General features: G+C 37.7%; 1 protein-coding gene across 9 annotated transcripts in view; it reads right to left on the bottom strand.

Moving 5' to 3' along the window:
• Positions 1-634: 634 nt before the first annotated feature.
• Positions 635-18,157, bottom strand: part of FMR1 (fragile X messenger ribonucleoprotein 1) — a 37,843-nt gene continuing 20,320 nt past the window's right edge. Inside the window, exons 8-17 of one of the 9 annotated variants that reach the window (XM_068962624.1) lie at positions 16,684-16,854; positions 16,511-16,589; positions 12,722-12,831; positions 11,914-12,048; positions 11,346-11,408; positions 8,517-8,603; positions 5,940-6,135; positions 4,218-4,400; positions 3,442-3,524; positions 635-917 (exon numbers count right to left, since the gene is read on the bottom strand). In XM_068962624.1, coding sequence (XP_068818725.1) covers positions 756-917; positions 3,442-3,524; positions 4,218-4,400; positions 5,940-6,135; positions 8,517-8,603; positions 11,346-11,408; positions 11,914-12,048; positions 12,722-12,831; positions 16,511-16,589; positions 16,684-16,854 — 1,269 coding nt within the window. In that variant the 3' untranslated portion in view covers positions 635-755. Of the gene's footprint in view, positions 918-1,028; positions 1,178-3,441; positions 3,525-4,217; positions 4,401-5,939; positions 6,136-8,516; positions 8,604-11,345; positions 11,409-11,913; positions 12,049-12,721; positions 12,832-16,510; positions 16,590-16,683; positions 16,855-18,157 lie in introns of those variants that run through there. The other 8 variants (XM_068962626.1, XM_068962625.1, XM_068962629.1 and 5 more) reach the window with 8 other exon arrangements.

Raw genomic sequence — 18,157 nt, 5'->3', positions numbered from 1 at the left:
TCTTATTCTTTATACTGCCTAACCTGATGTTTATGTAAGAAAAAAAATATGGAAAGCATGCATTCTTCTATAAAGTACTAATGTTTGACAGGGTTTGCTACATCTTTTAACATTTAGTGTTTCCAACTTATCTTCCCTGAACTCTGCATCCAAATATAATATTCCTACCTGCCAAGATATAAAAAAGGCACAGATCATACAACTTTTTTTTATTTTTTTTTTGCTAATGAAAATGACAAACGTCACATCACACACATCTCAGGGTCCACTAAAATACTGGAAAAGTGGACCAAAACATAAACTGACACAGGACATGAAATGCCTTAGTATTTTATGGACTTCTATATGAGATTGAAAATAGAAGTCTAATATGATTACCATAAATGCTATTATTCAGAAAAACTGAAATATACCAGTGAGTTATCACCCAATGCAGGGTAAACGGTCCAAATTAACAAAGAATATCACTGCGCGGTATTTAAAAAATAAACCAAATGAAAATCCTGTCCTGAAGTGCTAAGTATACTTAATTATTTAAAAGTAATGTTTCAAAAATTTTAAGACCTCATTGTGTGCAAATTTGAAAATTGCTGCTTATGGCCAATGTGAAAAAAGCAAAATTCTTAACGGAATTGTACATTTCATGCCCTGTGCCACCTTGCCTACTATTTGTCTTTGGCCTAACAAAGTTTTCTAATATGGAATAAGAATTATGGAAATGGTATAGGGGATATATCACTCCAGAATTATGCAGTTTAGGGTACTCCATTAACAAGTGGTTGCTGGCCATCCATGGTGTCTGGCTTTTCCTTCCTCTGGTTACGATCTTTACCCGTGCGCAGCCGATTACCTTCACTGGAGGTATTCTGTAATGTTTTAGTGTGGACACTCCTTTCATTATTGCAGTCAACTCTGATCTAAAACAAGTTATAGTTGTTATATACACAGACCATATTCTGTTGTAATCTGCAATTGGCCTGACAAGAAATTTAAGCCCAAAGTGTATATTCCACATGTTAAAAGGGATTTGAATAGAAGAAGTGTGAGAAATTAAGGTCAGGTAGGAGCTTTATTTGGTTTATGATTCTAAAACACTCTTCTTCTGTAACTGGAACACCTTGGTCATCTCACTGCATCCAAAGTTAGATAAAAACTCACAATCCTACTGTGTCTTCTTCTAAGTAGAACAAAACAATGAGAAACAAATAGTTAAAATGAACTCCTATTATGGGTTGCAAAATATATATGCAAAATATACAGGTCTGTTCAAAAAAATGGTTTATTCTTCAAAGATATGAAACCCAGGAGGAGAGAGACAAATTATTGTCTTCCTATTCTGACGTTACCAGAGCAATAACTTAACTCACTTATTAACTAGTCTTTAGTTGACATCTTCATTTCTATCTTCAGTATGATTAACTTTTTCTACACTGAGGGCTCCCTTTGTCTTACAACATGTGTGTGTATATAAATATACACACATACTGTATATATTCATATATATATATATATACACACACACTATATATACTCATATGAGCACTGGTTTCTAGTAGCTTGTATTACCGTAAGGAAAGTCAGAAGATCATACAACTTAAACTCTGAAGAATAAGAATAGTACAGGGAAATTTGAAGACACTCATGTGTGGGAGAACTGGAATCCCAGGAAGAGGATAGAGATGGATATGATTTAAAAAATAATATTCTGAGATTTATATAATATTTTAAGTGCCAGCACTGAACACTTAACACTGCTAATGCAATTGTAGATGCTGTACAAAAGAAAGATAATGTTTACACACAGGCCTAAAACAATTAATAAAAGTACTGATATGCTTCAAGTACAAATGGGACTACCTATAGTCCCAAAATGGTGCACTCGAATTTCAAAGTGTGTTTAATTGTTGGTCCTGGGTGAGTGTTTTAACTGTTTGGTTGTCAACAGGGGAATTATGAAACTGGTACATAAATGCCTTATAATTTCATCAATCTCTAGGTCTAAGATATTTTCTGTGATGATCCTTAAGCACCAGCTAAAAGTTAACACCTACTTATAAATGCTAGGACTTCCCTGGTGGCTCAGACGGTAAAGCACCTGTCTACAATGCCAGAGACCTAGGTTCGATCCCTGGGTTGGAAGATTCCCTGGAGAAGGAAATGGCAACCCACTCCAGTACTTCTTGCCTTGAAAATCCCATGGACGGAGGAGCTTGGTGCAGGCTACTATCCACGGGGTCGCAAAGAGTCAGGCACACCTGAGCGACTTCATTTTCTTTCTTTCTTTCTACAAATGCTATGAATTCTAAGGAATATTCTGTCATGAAGTTTCTGCTCTTAAAATTTATGTCTCACTAATTCTAGGTACTGGTCCCAAACCAATCCATAGTCATGAAGGGACCCCCAACTACTTGGATTAAGTCTTCAGAGTTAAAGCAGCAGCCGAAGAGATCATGCGTTCTGGGAATGAGGTACCAGGGTTCAAATATTACTCTGCTGCTGCTGCTAAGTCACTTCAGTCGTGTCTGACTCTGTGCGACCCCACAGGCGGCAGCCCACCAGGCTCTGCCATCCCTGGGATTCTCCAGGCAAGAACACTGGAGTGGGTTGCCATTTCCTTCTCCAGTGCATGAAAGTGAAAAGTGAAAGTGAAGTCGCTCAGTCGTGTCCGACTCTTAGCAACACTATGGACTGCAGCCTACCAGGCTCCTCCGTCCATGGGATTTTCCAGGCAAGAGTACCGGAGTGGGGTGCCATCGCCTTCTCCGAAATATCACTCTAGTGTATGCTAACTATGTGACTCAGTCTTTCTAAACTTCAGTTTACTCACCTATAAAACAGAATAATAAAACTTCTTACCTCAGGGTACTGTTGAAACATTAAGTGAGATACAATACAGCCAGCCAAGGTACCCGGCTGTGCTTGGGAGCTCATTTTAAAATTATGTTAACAATGTGTTCAGCACAGGTGCTGGCCACATGAGATGCGTTCTCAGGGTAGAGGCTGGCTCTAAATAGGCAGCTGACTGATTCAGTATGTACTAGCCAAGTGTCATCAGCCCTGTCTATTGTGAGCTAGATACCTTCTTTTTCTTACTTTCCAGTCAAAGAGGACACCCTATCCTTGCAACTCTGGTGAGAAGGGATGCGGGTTCCTCAGAGCTTATACAAGTCTCTCTCAGTACATTCCTGGATGTTTCTTTCCTTGGAGAATGGGGGTAGGGAGGATTACCTATGTGGTTGTCGAAATCTTTACAAATACTGAGACTGCACATTCTTTAGATAAATCTTCTTTGTATACTTGTCATAAAGGACAAAAATTGACCACAAATGTAATGTTGAAAGGAAAGTATTTCACAAATACCTATATAATATAGCAAATTCACATAAATCTCAAACTTATGTAACTGGGACAATTTGGATGAAAAGAGGCTCATAGGTTTACCTGGAGGGATCCATCTGCTGTTCTTCCTTTAGCCTCTCTTGGATTACGTGGACGATTATCTGTTCGGGAGTGATCGTCGTTTCCTATAGGGACATTTTTAAAAGGTTCAGTGGTCACTGATTCTGACACGCCTGTTGGAGAGTTCTTTGTTCCCACATCCTCAATTTATTTAGACCAACCACAGAATCTAAAATATAATCAACAACCTAGCAATTTCAGTTACACACTGTCTAATAATCTAGCATCCAGGTGGCACTAGTGGCAAAGAACCTGCCTGCCAATGCAAGGGACATGAGACCTGAGTTCGATCCCTGTGTCCGGAAGATCCCCTGGATAAGGAAATGGCTACCCACTCTAGTACTCTTGCCTGGAGAATCCCATGGACAGAGGAGCCTGGTGGGCTACAGTCCACAGGGCTGCAAAGAGCTGGACATGACTGAAGCGGCTTAGTGCACAGCACATGTTACAGAAAACATTCCTAAGCCATCACAGTTCTACATCAACTGTGTGATAGGTCAATCTGAACTAGTGATTAGATGTGATGTTTAGAGTACCCAAAGAAGCTGAACTAGTTATCAGGGGTTATTCATATGTTTGTAAACTGTAAGGAAGCCTGTCTGATATTGCTAATTACATGAGCCTTTCTTATGGTGACCAGTACAAAATGGGAGAAATGGGGGCTTGATAGTATGTCATTGAATCACCTAGCTTTTTCATAGAATTTCAGACAGTTGTTACAATTCAGCTTCATTTCTTGAACGAAAAACTCTCTGTACCTTTGAAGCTGCCACCACGTCCTCTTCCTCCTTGTCCTCTTCCTCCGCCGCCACGCCGCCGCCCGTCTCCTCTGCGCAGGAAGTTCTCCCTCTCTTCCTCTGTTGGAGCTAATGACCAATCACTGAGTTCATCTCTGTGGTCAGATTCTGTTTCAGAAGCATTTGATGCTTCAGAATTAGTTCCTATCGAGAGTTAAAAGTTATATACCATTGTCCGACTTAAAAAAACGTTAGGTTAACAGAAACTTCCAGAGATGTTTCTGGGGGTAATCCATTACACTTCCCAATTTATAAGCCCACCAAAGAGTATATATCACCTTCCATTTTGTAAAACAAATGATCTTAAGTTCAAAATGAAGGTTTTCACGATATTTGAGGTCATTTTTGTTTCAAACATTTTTGGTTCTCATTAAAAAAAAAAAAAGGAATTCTATTAGCCATCTAAGTTCAAACCTGAGTATGCCACATCATTTAACAGCTGTGCTCCTTTAAACATCTGTGCTCTCTGGAGGAAAAGTTGCCTACAACAATTAAATGCAATACCTTGATAAACAAAACTTCTAGAAAGAGAGTTCCTTTTAACAAGGTTTGGCCAGGGACAAAGGGGAATGCACACATTTTGGTCATCTTAGAGGGGGTGGCAAAGGTGGCCATCGTGGCTACTATCTCAGGGAATGGTCTCTTGTTAGATCAGGGACTGGACCTCGTTGAATGGGGATATGCTTGTCTGATGCTTGGTCCACAACCGTCCCTCCCACTCCCGCAGGAATAACTGATTATTAGAAAGGATTTACTGTAGTGAACTTATTATGCCTGAGGGGGTGGGTTAATAACACAGGGGATGGGAGATGGGAAAATAACTTCTTGGTGAGGGGGACCCTTCCACAGCATCAAGAACAGACTGTTGGGAAAGGGATGAGGGCTCAGGTTCAAGGTTGGCCTTAGGAGTAGGTAGCTCTCTCCCCCACTCCAGAAGAGCAACTCTACTACCTCTCTTTTCCTCTGTTGGAGCTAATGAGCAATTATAGCTTCACCATTATAGCTTCATTCCTGTGGATCTTGAAGGCTTTTCCATCTTACAGAGTTCCTTTTTGAAACGCAAATATTTGTGAGATGGATTATACCTTATACCATCATTAGCAAGTTACATAGTAGATACACAGTTGAGCAAGACAGTAGGCACGGGCAGTGGGATAGCATTCAGTGAAAGGTACTGGGAGAGAAGAAAGAAGCACTGAGAAGAGCTGGGGAGGCAAAGAGAGACTTCGCCTACTTCTTGACTTTGCCTAGGGCTGACTTTGGCCATGCCACTCAAAATCACCTTATGAGCCACAGGATGCAGACCCCTGATTTACACAGTCCATCCAGCAAGTATGACCAGCACATGCCTGACAAAACATGAGCCACAGTACACAAATGAAAAAACTTTTGGCTATATAGTAATAAAATAAGGAAAGGCCTTAGGAAAGGCATTAGCATACAAGGGCTTAAGCAGATTTATCCCCAGTCAGACTGTGGACAGAACTCACACCTGCCCTGTGAACTCTATGGGTTATTATCAGGTTTTTCACTCTATGTGTCTTGCAACACAATTTGACCCACTGTGAATTGGAAACCATGTAGTGAGAAATTGTTATAATGGGGTTCTAATGAATATTAGAGATTAGCAGCTATTAAGTCTAGGAACAGATAAAGTTACTGAGTAAAATGCTTAGTTTGTACCTGAAGTATATCCAGGACCGCGTCTGCCGTGCCCCCTATTTCTGTAAGGTCTACTACCTCGACCCAGTCCTTGACCATCATCAGTCACATAGCCTTTTTCCTTATCTGTACGATTTGGTGGTGGTCTAGAACTAGCTCCAATCTGTCGCAACTGCTCATCAATTTGTAATCTCTCCAAACGCAACTGGTCTACTTCCTATTTAAAATATACAAGATAACAGTAAAAATAATTTGACATTTTACTTAATAAAACCTTTCTCCTTTTCATCAGATAAAAAAAGTATACTGGAAATATTTCAATTTCAGCTCTAAGTTTATAGTAAACACTGTTACACAGAATTATCAGGAAATTGAATGGTCTCCTTAAAAAGAAAATTACTATAGGTAACATATTATTGATGTCCAGAATTAAGAGACAGAACAAAAATACTCAGCATTAAAATTATACTGAAAGAATTTAAAGTTATTTAATTTGGCAATATTATCCAATAGATCTGCTAAGGCACAAATATGGTAGTTTTGGGACTTCTTGATAATAGGTTATTGAATAAAACAACTCTAAAATGTATGAATACAGATAAATGACATTTAAGACTTAACCAGCTAAGCTTAAAAATCACACATTGTAAATAATCTTAATTAATCAAACACTGAATTTGGGCCATCTTCTACTTTCAAAGAACAGGAACTATCTAATAGTTAACCCAAAAAGTTGGATATCATGCCTTGAAAACCTCTTAAAGACTACAACTCTGCTAAGACAAGTATGATGAACAGTATAAAGTCAATTGATCAAAATATACACCTGGGGTCCACTAACAGACCCTCACACACAATGCTTCCAATATGCTAGGTTCTGTCAAAACCAGATGATGTCTCACTTCTAACCCTTCTCCTTCCAATCTATTCATAAACATCGATTTACTAGCTGCAGGGAACTGGGTCCACAACTAGAGTAGTGGTTGGGTGTCTCAGTCAAGCAGAGGCAATCATAGGGACTGTCCACATGAACAGTCACTGGGGAAGCCCCTGTAAAGCTAAGTTCTTAAAATCTTAGTACAGCAGTTTCAGGAAAAGGGCAGGTAAGGATCTAGATGAGTGTCATCTGTGCTCTGAACCAGACATTGTTTTACAAAGGACTTAATTAAAGGAGAGACTGCCGCTGAGTGGCTTACTCCAAAAGTACAGTTATAGCTCATGGAATGGGTGGATCTTGCAAAACAGAATGGTAGTCCAGGTTATCCCATGGGGGCAAAGCAGTCACCACTCGGTGAGAGATGCGAAGCCCACTCAAGGGAAGATCTGGTGATGGGAAGCATGGCAACAGGACAGCTGCTAATAATCCAAAAAGATATTCAATGTGAAGAATAAATCAAAAGATCTAAAGAAGAACACTGGTTAAAAGAACAAGGGACTGATGCAATGCAACCTTAAATTCCCAGGTCTTCCACATTATTTAAGCTAAGAATAGGAAGAAAAACACATACAACAGATTACACATAAGACACACTTTAAAACAAAAGTGAATAAGCAAATCAATGGGGTATCCTACCCACATAAACCTTGCTGGATGAAACCTCTCCATTTTCAATTATTAATTGACCACCATAAGAAGGATAAGAAGTGCCTAGCTACTATGTTTTTCTTCCTTATTTACATGTAACTATAAATTGCTTCATTTTATTTAAGAAGTCAGCAGAAAAATTCTTAACAGGATAGCCTCATAAATACAACAGAAAGTTGGATTACTTTAAAAATAACATTTAGTACCTGTTACAGTATGTTTTTGATACATGTGGATACAAAAGATGGAATTATAAAAGTGACATTGGTAAAATTCTATTTTTTTGAATTACAGAACAGTTGGCCAAAATAAATTTTAAAAAACACCTAGTCTAGGGAGGTGATTTGGCTACAAACACAGAGCTGGTCATGGCAGAAGATTACAATCAAGTGCTGGACTGCCAATCCACTGCTTTCTCTGCTATGCCTTGCAGTCTCCTGGTTCCTGCTTTCCAGATTCTAAGCTGGAGTAGGCACAGTGGTACAAATACCAACTAAAATGAGCATTTCTACAAGGAGACATAAATTGCTTCTAGTTTGTAAAACGGAGTATAGAGAAAATTATGAAGGGTACACATTTAAACAGAGGACTTCATGAAACTCTCAGCTATTCCTGATAAATGACATAAAGGGGACAACAAAGTAAGTGTTACAGACATAAAATTTGGCCTGGAAAAAACTCTCAAGGGTTAGGAAGGATCAATGAGATGAAAAAGATTTCAGACAGGATTGTCTAAAGTGGTATGAGGGTTTAACAGAAAAAAAAATGGGAAATAGGGGAATTTCTTCAGAATAGGGATACTGAGTCTTAAATTTAAAATGATGGAAAATTGACTTATGTTTTCAGAAGGAATACAATAAGCTAAACAAAATGAGGTTTTTTTCTATTATCTTTTATAGGTCTTTCATTATCATGTACAGGCTAGAAGAAATCTTAATTGTGTTAAGATTTACTATGGAGTTTTTCTATTTTAGTGCAAAAAGATTCAAAGTTAAAGTTCTTCCTGTTCTCACCTTTAAATAGTTTAGGTGATAATCCAAAAGAACAGTGGCATTAGCAATGCTGTCTTTTGTTCCCACAAAAACAAACGGTACCATACCCTAAAAAAGAAATGACAAAAACAATCTTATAAAATTAATGATGAATTACAATATGAAATATGCAAATAATGACTAAATCCCTAGCACAGAATCTGACAAATGGTAGGTACAGCAAAGTTTGTTGAAAATATGAAATACATAAAAACAAGAGTAGTTAGTATATTTTACACATCTCCTGTGTATAAGGACAGATCAACATAGCAACCATTAAATGTATCAGGGTTACTATGATTTAAACACTGTTAAATGTTGGCAAGCTTGTAAATTATGTAACTCAAAATTATACAAGTTTTAAAATGAGACACATAAACAAAATGAGTACTTTAAAATACTCATTAATTTACTACAGGTTTTATCTAGATAAAATTCTTTAAAAAATTAAAATTAGATACTAGGGCACAAAAATAAAAGCTGAATCAACTTTGCTAACCAAGTCATCAGAGTACAAACAAGACACAAACAAGAGTTAGGATAAATTAATGTGCACTTAGTACTTATTACGTGAAGGGGGGAAACTGGGCATATTCATGAACATAAAATTTAACATTTCAATATATTTCAATAATGTACTCTGAACACTGTAAAGGATTGAATCATTAGGACAGTTTGATCTCCCTATGATACAACTTTAAGGATAAATTTTTTTAAAAACAAGTATACTAAAAATGCATACTTCTAGCTCAAAATGTATACTTCTAAATCATCAGCAGAAATGAGGGAAAAAAAAATTGTTTCTTGTCACAAGTTATAGGGAAGCCTAGGCCAGTTCTGTCGGAGAAGGCAATGGCACCAGTACTCCAGTACTCTTGCCTGGAAAATCCCATGGACAGAGGAGCCTGGGAAGCTGCAGTCCATGGGGTCGTGAAGAGTCGGACACGACTGAGCAACTTCACTTTCACTTTTCACTTTCATGCATTGGAGAAGGAAATGGCAACCCACTCCAGTGTTCTTGCTTGGAGAATCCCAGGGACGAGGCAGCCTGGTGGGTTGCCATCTATGGGGTCGCACAGAGTCAGACATGACTGAGTGACTTCACTTTCACTTTTCATTTTCATGCACTGGAGAAGGAAATGGCAACCCACTCCAGCGTTCTTGCCTAGAGAATTCCAGGGATGGCGGAGCCTGGTGAGCTGCCATCTATGGGGTCGCACAGAGTTGGACACGACTGAAGTGACTTAGCAGCAGCAGCAGGCCAGTTCTATAAGCTAACAGCTGGCAATTATGACCTTCAAAGCTGAAAATAATTCAGTATTTCACTACTGATGAAATTCTCATGGTTACTGATAGTCACAAGTGACTAAAGAAAAGTACACAGTAGTTTTGATGTATATATATTAGAATTTTCTAGGTGAAAGCAGCCAAGAAACTTAGCAAGTATCAATCACTCTTTTAAAAAGAGCATTTATTCGATAGGTATTGGTACTGCTAGGCTGCTTTTGTCTGCTTGCACTCAGTATATAGCATCTTAAACATATGTGGGGTTGGAATAGGTTATTTTCTTTTTCCTTCCACATGAACATGGCTGTTGACAGGGTACAAGACTGAATAATTGGGAAATATTGCTTGCAAACTGGCATCTGTCTGGTAGGCAAGGCATTGCTTCCTAGTAACAAGAACCACCTGAAGAATCAGGTGCCACTGAAAACACATGGGCTTTTTTTTTTTTTGACTGAATGAACTATGGAATTAATCAGGCCTATGACCCAGATCTCTTTTTCTCAAAAATATTTTTGACTGTTGAGTTTTTTTTCCCCAACTGACTTTCTTACAAAGCAGTTAACCATATTATTTTTCAAAATGCCCTATGATGAAATGCTATGCCCTTCTCCTTGGATCACATACTATCAAAATAAGCTTTAATGCCATAGATTTAGCTGATCAACTTTGAAGCAAATAGTGAAAAACAAAATTATCTTTCAACATTTCCAAACTGATGATGTACCCAAGTGCCACTCTATTAAGCACAGCACTAGTGGACCAGAATAGTTAAGACAAAGAAAGGCAAGAGCAGAGCAGTGACCTTCAATGTAGATACCAGGAAAAAGTGGTTCCCCGATCTGGGATGAGAACTGGACTCCCCTGCACAGAGGAATGACCAATCCACTTGCAGTTACATTTCTCTTTATAAAATGGTATTTTCGCTTTTAATCCCTTGTTACTCATAACATTTTTTCCCATCAACAGTTCTTACAGGCCAGGTGGGGGGGTGTGCCCTCAAGAAACTAACAATGTAAGGATATAACAAGTAAACATCTATGTGGTAAGTGCTACAGACAGGGATGACCACATCAGAGCATCAAAGGGGAGAAAGGCTCTTGAGCTCATCATGGGGAGGGACCGATGGCAAGTACACGAGGAAAGAGGCACATGAAGTAAGCCCACAGCAAGGTGGCAAGCTGGAGAAAACAGAGGGCTTCTGGCAGAGGAAACATATGCATATCTCTAGAAGCAACAAGGAGTAGACAGCAATGTTTGGACAACTCTAAGTATGGCTCAAGCCTCTCTCCAGTGCAAGGAAGAGGAGTGGAAAGAGATGATATTGGTCAGGTGGCTATGAAAAAAAGGCCTTGTAAGCAACAGGAAGGAGTATCAGCTTTCTCCCCAGGGCAATGGAGCCAAAAACCCCACAGATACACCTCCACCATGCCCCAACTCTGATGATCATTTGAAGTCTTTCTTAACAAGGGGAATAAACATTAAAATATAAAATTAAAATGTATTTTTCAAGGAATGGTTTCCTACCTGCCAAGCCTTGAGTTCAGGTTTCTGGGATTCCCCTGCTACAATGGATGAAACCACTAACACCTAAAGCAGTATAAGGAATGCAAGTGATGTCATTAACTATAACAAATGATACACAGAAGCCTGAACGCAGGACTTTCACTGCAGGACTTCTAAATCCGTTTCTAAACAATTCGGTTAGTTCAAATATTGAAAGTCAGTTTAAAAAATATGGCTTTAAGTAACAATTTATGCATCTAACAGAAGGTACGTTTGGATATATTACAACCTGCAAAATTTCAAGAGCTAGAGCATGAAAAAATAAAAGTCCACCCTCAAAAGAAAAATGTGACCACTAAATGCAACCCCATATTTTATGTTTACAGCATAAGTTTTGTCACTGTGAATAAACTGAAAAGTAGTTATCCCATTGGTCTGTAATATCTCATAAGCTGGCAATCAGATCTGAAACAGATACAGCATGAATAGCCTATAAGCCTAACCAGATAACACATCCAAAACAACAACTGTGACATTTGGGGCAAAGAAATTACTTTCAGTATAATTCAAAGTGAAAATTATTTCTTACCCTCTGGACTTTTGTGCTGTTAGGTTGTGAAAAGTGAGTGCTGTTTTCCTTTATATCTGTATGTTTTTTTTCTTCTGAGGGAATAGGTCCAACTCTTGAGTTACTGGAAGGTAGGGAATTTGGTGGCATCATTTCCTGGGTGAAAAACACAAAAGAGAAAAAAGGGTCCATTTTTAAGATTTTACTTAGCACCATTATCGTATCAATGATCATCTTTAAGAACAGAAACTTACAGACAGTTTCGGTAAACAAACTTACAGAATGCAAAAATTGTGCAATAAAAATGCACACAGATTGAACTTCAGTTAAAAGAACCTTTCACAAAAGCAAAGACTAGACAACATATGAAAATTATGGCAATTTGGAAGGATTTTATTTTAAACAGTACCATTGTACAGAAGAGCACGCCCTCACCTTCTCCATCCCAAATACTTGAAAAAATGTAAGGCACACAAACACAAACATACAAACTAAAAAAGCCAAAGATGAAAGCCAAAAACCTAATTAGTGTCCCAATTTTGTCTCTGCCAGTAACTTAAATGATATTTGAAGTGTGCTTCAGATTTTGTTTTTACATTTGTGATGGCCCATGCTAAAGATCTAGAAACAAGACTTAAGGAGTTAAAGGGACTAATACATAATCACAGCATCAGAGACTAGAAAGAGGCCATCATCTATAACTTCAATTAACTGGCAAGCCTGACAAGAGGTTTTACATTCACATTATGTGCATATTAGAGGCCTCTAAGTTACTGTGTCAAATAAAAGACTTTATTAGACAAACCAGAAACATGCACTAGAAACATACCTCTTCTTGTGGAACATTTTTCTCATTTTCAGCCTCAATTCTCACCCTCACAACTCCTGACTTGTCCACAATCTCTTGAATCAGTTTTCCATTTTTTCCTATTACTTTGCCTAAGTTAAAAAATGAATAATTCATGTTTGGTTTTAAAATCGCACACCTCAAACCAGTAAGCACACCCTCTACTGTAAACTATAACATTTTTTATGTATAAAATTTCATATAATTTTAATTCTATCTCAAAACCAAAACAGAGACTTTTTTCAAAAAAAAAAAAAAAAACCAGTGAAACTGGCTTTTCATTCTATGAAGTCATCACAGTTCAAACTCCTTTGGTCCGGTACGAACTGAGTAATAACTTGTGAACTGACAGGATAATTTTGCATTTTAAGGCAGTTCAAAATAGGCTCTTATTTGGCATACAAGGGCACACTTTAAATGTTCAGGTAGAGTGGTGTGTATCCTTTCTGCAAAGCTCTATGAAAAGAATTAACGAAAAGGATAAATAATAGAAAATACAATTGCTTATTTGACAATTTCAATCCTATCTGCATCTGATTTACACCTGCTTCTTTGCCCATGGCAAATATTTTTAGAATTTTATACGGCACATTTATAAGACACTCTAAAAACGGCATAAGCAGCTATGCTGCTGCTTAGTCACTCAGTTGTATCCGACTCTTTGTGACCCCATGGACTGTAGCCCACCAGGCTCCTCGATCGATGGGATTCTCCAGGCAAGAGTACTGGAGGGGGTAGCCATCCCTCCTCCAGGGGATCTTCCCAACCCAAGGATCGAACCCTGGTGTCCTGCATTGCAGGCAGATTCTTTACCATCTGAGCCACCAGGGAAGCCCATAAGCAGCCATACATTCATCTAGAAGTACACATTTTTCAGGCCAATGTGTTAGTGGACTACTACTCTTGTGCGTGACTCACAAATTAAACTAATATGTTAGAAGGTGAAGTGATTGGTTACAGAATAAAAGATTAAGAAATCACAGTTTAGCTTAAAACCACAATGAAAAAGTTTAAAACCAGTTCAAGATTAAGTTTTATCGTATCACCTGTTAAAACTCTGAAGACTTCAAATACCAGCAATGGATAGGCACTCAAATCTCTCTCACTTTAAAAAATTTAATCATGTACTTAGCTGGGAAATGACTGCTTTCAGAGCCAGCAAAACAAGACATTCCAAGTACTAAAAACAACTCATTGTAGGAATGTACATACAAATTACATCCAATTCCAAGGGCACACTCCCAGGTACTTAAAGCAAGCTGAGCTGGCCATGCCCATATATGGGCTTGCCCTACCACTTCATCTAAGGTAGGGATGGGGATCCTGAAGAATTCCTAAATGAAATCCTCAAGGAAATCAACCCTGAATATCCATTGGAAGGACTGATGCTGAAGTTCCAATACTTTGGCCACCTGATGCCAAGAACCCACTCACTGGAAGATATCCTGATTCTGGGAAAGATCAAGGCCGAGAAGAAGGGGGCAACAGAGGATGAGATGGTTGGATGACATCACTGACTCAGTTGACATGTTGTTTAGTCGTTCAGTTGTGTCCGACTCTTTCTGAGCCCATGGACTGCAGCATGCCAGGCTTCCCTGTCCTTTACTATCTCCCAGAGCTTGTTCAAACTCATGTCCATCGTGGAAGGACAGGGAAACCTGGTGTGCTGCAGTCCATGGGCTCAGAAAGAGTTAAAACACGCCTTAGCCACTGAACTACAATAAAGGAAAAAAACAGGAATGAAAATTTGTTGAGCCAATCCTAGACAAAAATGCAGGGAAAGCCTTCTCAAAGCCAGACCTTGTGGTTCTTCCAATCAGAATAGCCTTGGTATTCCTGCTGTGTGTGCCAGTCTCACTTACCCCCCACAACCTCTTCTGACTGGTCAGTGGTCAGGGAAAAGAACTGACACACTAAATCAGGACTCCTGACCTAGGTGTTTCTGCAATTATTTCTGTTGTCCTTCCCTTCAAATGAAAAGGGATAGAAGGAGGAGGGAAGTTACATGGAGTCTTCCTATTTTTTTTTCTTTAAATCTGTAGCACATTTTCATGAACTGATGCTGATTTTAATAAAGGTCTTTTAAATGAGTTAGCAAAAAGAAAAAGGAGATTTTGGCCCATGTTTCTACTAGTATCTTAACAATCCTATATATAGATAGGATATATACTATTATATATAAATATATATATATATACACATACTGTGTATTAACTACGACTGAACAATTAAACAAATTCAGTGTCAAAGTGGGTGAAGAACAAGCAAATTATTAGAAAAGTTTGTGGGAAATAAGAGATACCTTGTTTGAAATCTGATTTTTTAGCACTTTAAGTGATAGGTTTTTAGGAAACACTACTGAATAAAAGGAGCAAAATATAATTAATTTCAGTTCCATTGTTATTGTTGTGTTAGTCACTCAGTCGCTTCTGACTCTTTGTGACCCCAAGGCTTCCCTGTTGGCTCGGACAGTAAAGACTGCCTGCAATGCAGGAAACCCGGGTTCAATCCCTGGGTTGGGAAGATCCCCTGGAAAAGGAAATGGCAATCCACTCCAGTATTCTTGCCTGGAAAATCCCATGGACAGAGGAGCCTGGTGGGCTACAGTCCATGGGGTCACAAGCAGTAGGACATGACTGAGTGACTAACACTTTCACTTACTTTCATTCTAACTATAAAATGTATGCAACTGCTTGACAAACTGTAAATAAGAGGGAAAAATACATTCACAACCCCACTTCTCCTGAGGTAATCAGGAGTGCTAATGATACATTTCCCATACACACAACTGGCAATGACATTACATCATCATGCTCTTTAGTTGACTGTATGTAGTATATAGTTGAGAAAATAATTCCGCATTATTTCACTAGTATTTACACTTTATCTTCAAACAGATTTTCTTTGGGCGAAAAATACTATTCTAAGTGTTTTTATAATGGCATAGGAAGATGTTTACAATTCTATGCTGACAAAAACAGCAAGCTAAGTAGAAGTGAAAGTTTGTGAAGAAAATGCACAAAGAGCCCTTATTTTCTCCTTTAAACCTTCCAAAGGACATGTATTACTTTTTGTAATTAGCCAAAGTTAAAAATATTTTTTAAATGTAGTATGTCCCAATTTTATTGATAAATTTAAAACATATGCAGTATTCTGATAAAACTGCACTTTGCTGATAGATTTTACTAAAGTTAACTGCACCATTGAAGAGCACTGGTGGAGAGTTCCTATTTTATTTACACATGATTGTGATGGTCATGAAACAACTCAAGTCAAAATGAAGAATTACAGCTGATGTTGCAGAAAGCCCAAGAGACTTTCAGAATTACTTCTAGCTTTGGAATTTATTAGATTTAAATAACCTATATTCAGAACTTCAACGCTGAGATAACTGATATTTTATAGCCCCGTTAGAGAGACAAAATACCAATCTACTCTTAATTATAAAAAGGCCCCAAATGTCATTCATTTTGAAAAAACATTATTTAACATAGAAATATATACAGCAAAAAGGCTGTGCAAAACTTATCCTTCCAGGAACCAGTAGGTCTGAACTAGCAAAAGCAGTACCTTTTGTATGCCTTCTGAAAATGTAATCTTTGAGTGTATTTACCGAATATTTTTTGTATACTGCAGCAATAGACTCTATTTCAAAGACTAAGCTTCAGCTAAATGACTCCACAATGAGTGAAAATGGAATTCTATGAGCATAAATAAGTTATTTACCTAACTTGTTTTTGTAGTGTGTGTCAAAAGCAATTTGTGACTCACCTACTAAGTTCCTTGGAACTTGTATGACATCTTCAGCAAATTCAAGAAAGCTTCGAGCCTTTTTCACTGCATCCTGATCCTAATCAAAATGGGAAAAAGGTTTAAATCAACAGAAGATGAGCCATCTGAAATACCGTTTTATTTTAGAAAAAACTATTTAGTATAATATTTACCTCCCCATAAATATGAAATGTGCAGGTATCTTCATCTAGATCAATAGCAGTGACCCCAGGTACCTTTCTAGCTTGCTGAATATTAGCACCATGAGTACCAATAGCTAGACCCATTAGATCTTCTCGTACGATAAACTGTTCATGAAACCTTGAGGCAAGCTGCCTTGAACTCTGAAGAGAAATGCACATCTGATTAGTATGCTTTATCAATATTAAGACAATTGTAATTAGGTCAGCCATGTAAATTATCTTGACCCTGTGTATCAGTTTCTATCTGAAACTAACAGGTTTAAGAAAATATTTTGCACAGCTTAAGTACTTTTCAGGTTACTAAAGGTCTATGTCATTTGATATATTTTTGTTAATAGGAAAGGGCTTGTTGACAATTTTCCAAGGTAACCTTTGAAAACCTATTTGCAAGGCTGCCTTAGTTAACCAGTGACATCAATGTAATAATTAAGAAGGAGATCAACTGTTCCCAAATAAAAACCAGCTCACTGGGTCTGACAGACTCAATATTAAGTAAAGAAAAATTTTAAATACCATCTTCACAGAACACTGTATTCATTTCATTTTATTAAAGGATATTGGTGTGTATATTTTTCTAGAAATGGTGCCATTTATGTAACATCACTAGATATTGTGAGTTTAGATACCTCTCTGATGGACATTAAAGGGACACCCTCCCTCCACCACCCCCAAATCTGAGTAAAGGAATCATAAAAATTGTTGGTACATTAAACTGAATGATTACAAAGTCAGAGATTTACAACTTATCTTACTTATGTGTCTGCAACCTAAAATAAGATCAGAGTCTGTAAGACCTTGTGATCTGGATCCACAAGTATGATAAATTCTTTATATTCAGTGATGACTGAACTAGATTATACTGACACCCCAAAACTTGTGGATAATCACTCTCTTTAGATAGTATCATCAGTATTATCAAAATTTAATGTTTAGTTCTAGCATGCCATTAATGAAAACCAAACATATTAGTGGCTCATGTTGAAAAAATGGAAATTTCTTATCTGAATATGTGGATCTCTTTAATATTAGTAGTGAGGAAAGATAGGCATGCACACTAGTTTCTCATTATTCAAACATACCTGATAATCTGAATGAATGAGTGTTAACTACTATAAACAATTTTAAAAGTATAAAATCCTTTTTGTAGATTAGAGTTAAAAAGTGAATCAAATATTCCTAGGACTTTTCAAGAGGTCATGTTTTTTGACTCCTGGTTCATTCACCTGGTTCATTCTTTTCACTGATAATTCACTGATAAATGATAAGCCAAAGTTATGACAACAGATCATTTAAGAAGAATTAGATGTTTAAGAAGAGGTAAAAGAGTATATTTCCGTATTACAATGAAAGTAAGGAGGCTGTTCTGGCCTAAAAGCTACGAGAGAATCACTAAAGAAACCACAAACTTGTGAACACAGGGACATCAAGAAAGAATGAGAGTAAA

This window comes from Capricornis sumatraensis, chromosome X (assembly GCF_032405125.1).
Source record: "Capricornis sumatraensis isolate serow.1 chromosome X, serow.2, whole genome shotgun sequence".
NCBI classification, from domain to species: Eukaryota; Metazoa; Chordata; class Mammalia; order Artiodactyla; family Bovidae; genus Capricornis; species Capricornis sumatraensis.
The sequence above is the reverse complement of the archived record's forward strand: the minus strand, read 5'-3'. Positions and strand labels throughout refer to the sequence as shown.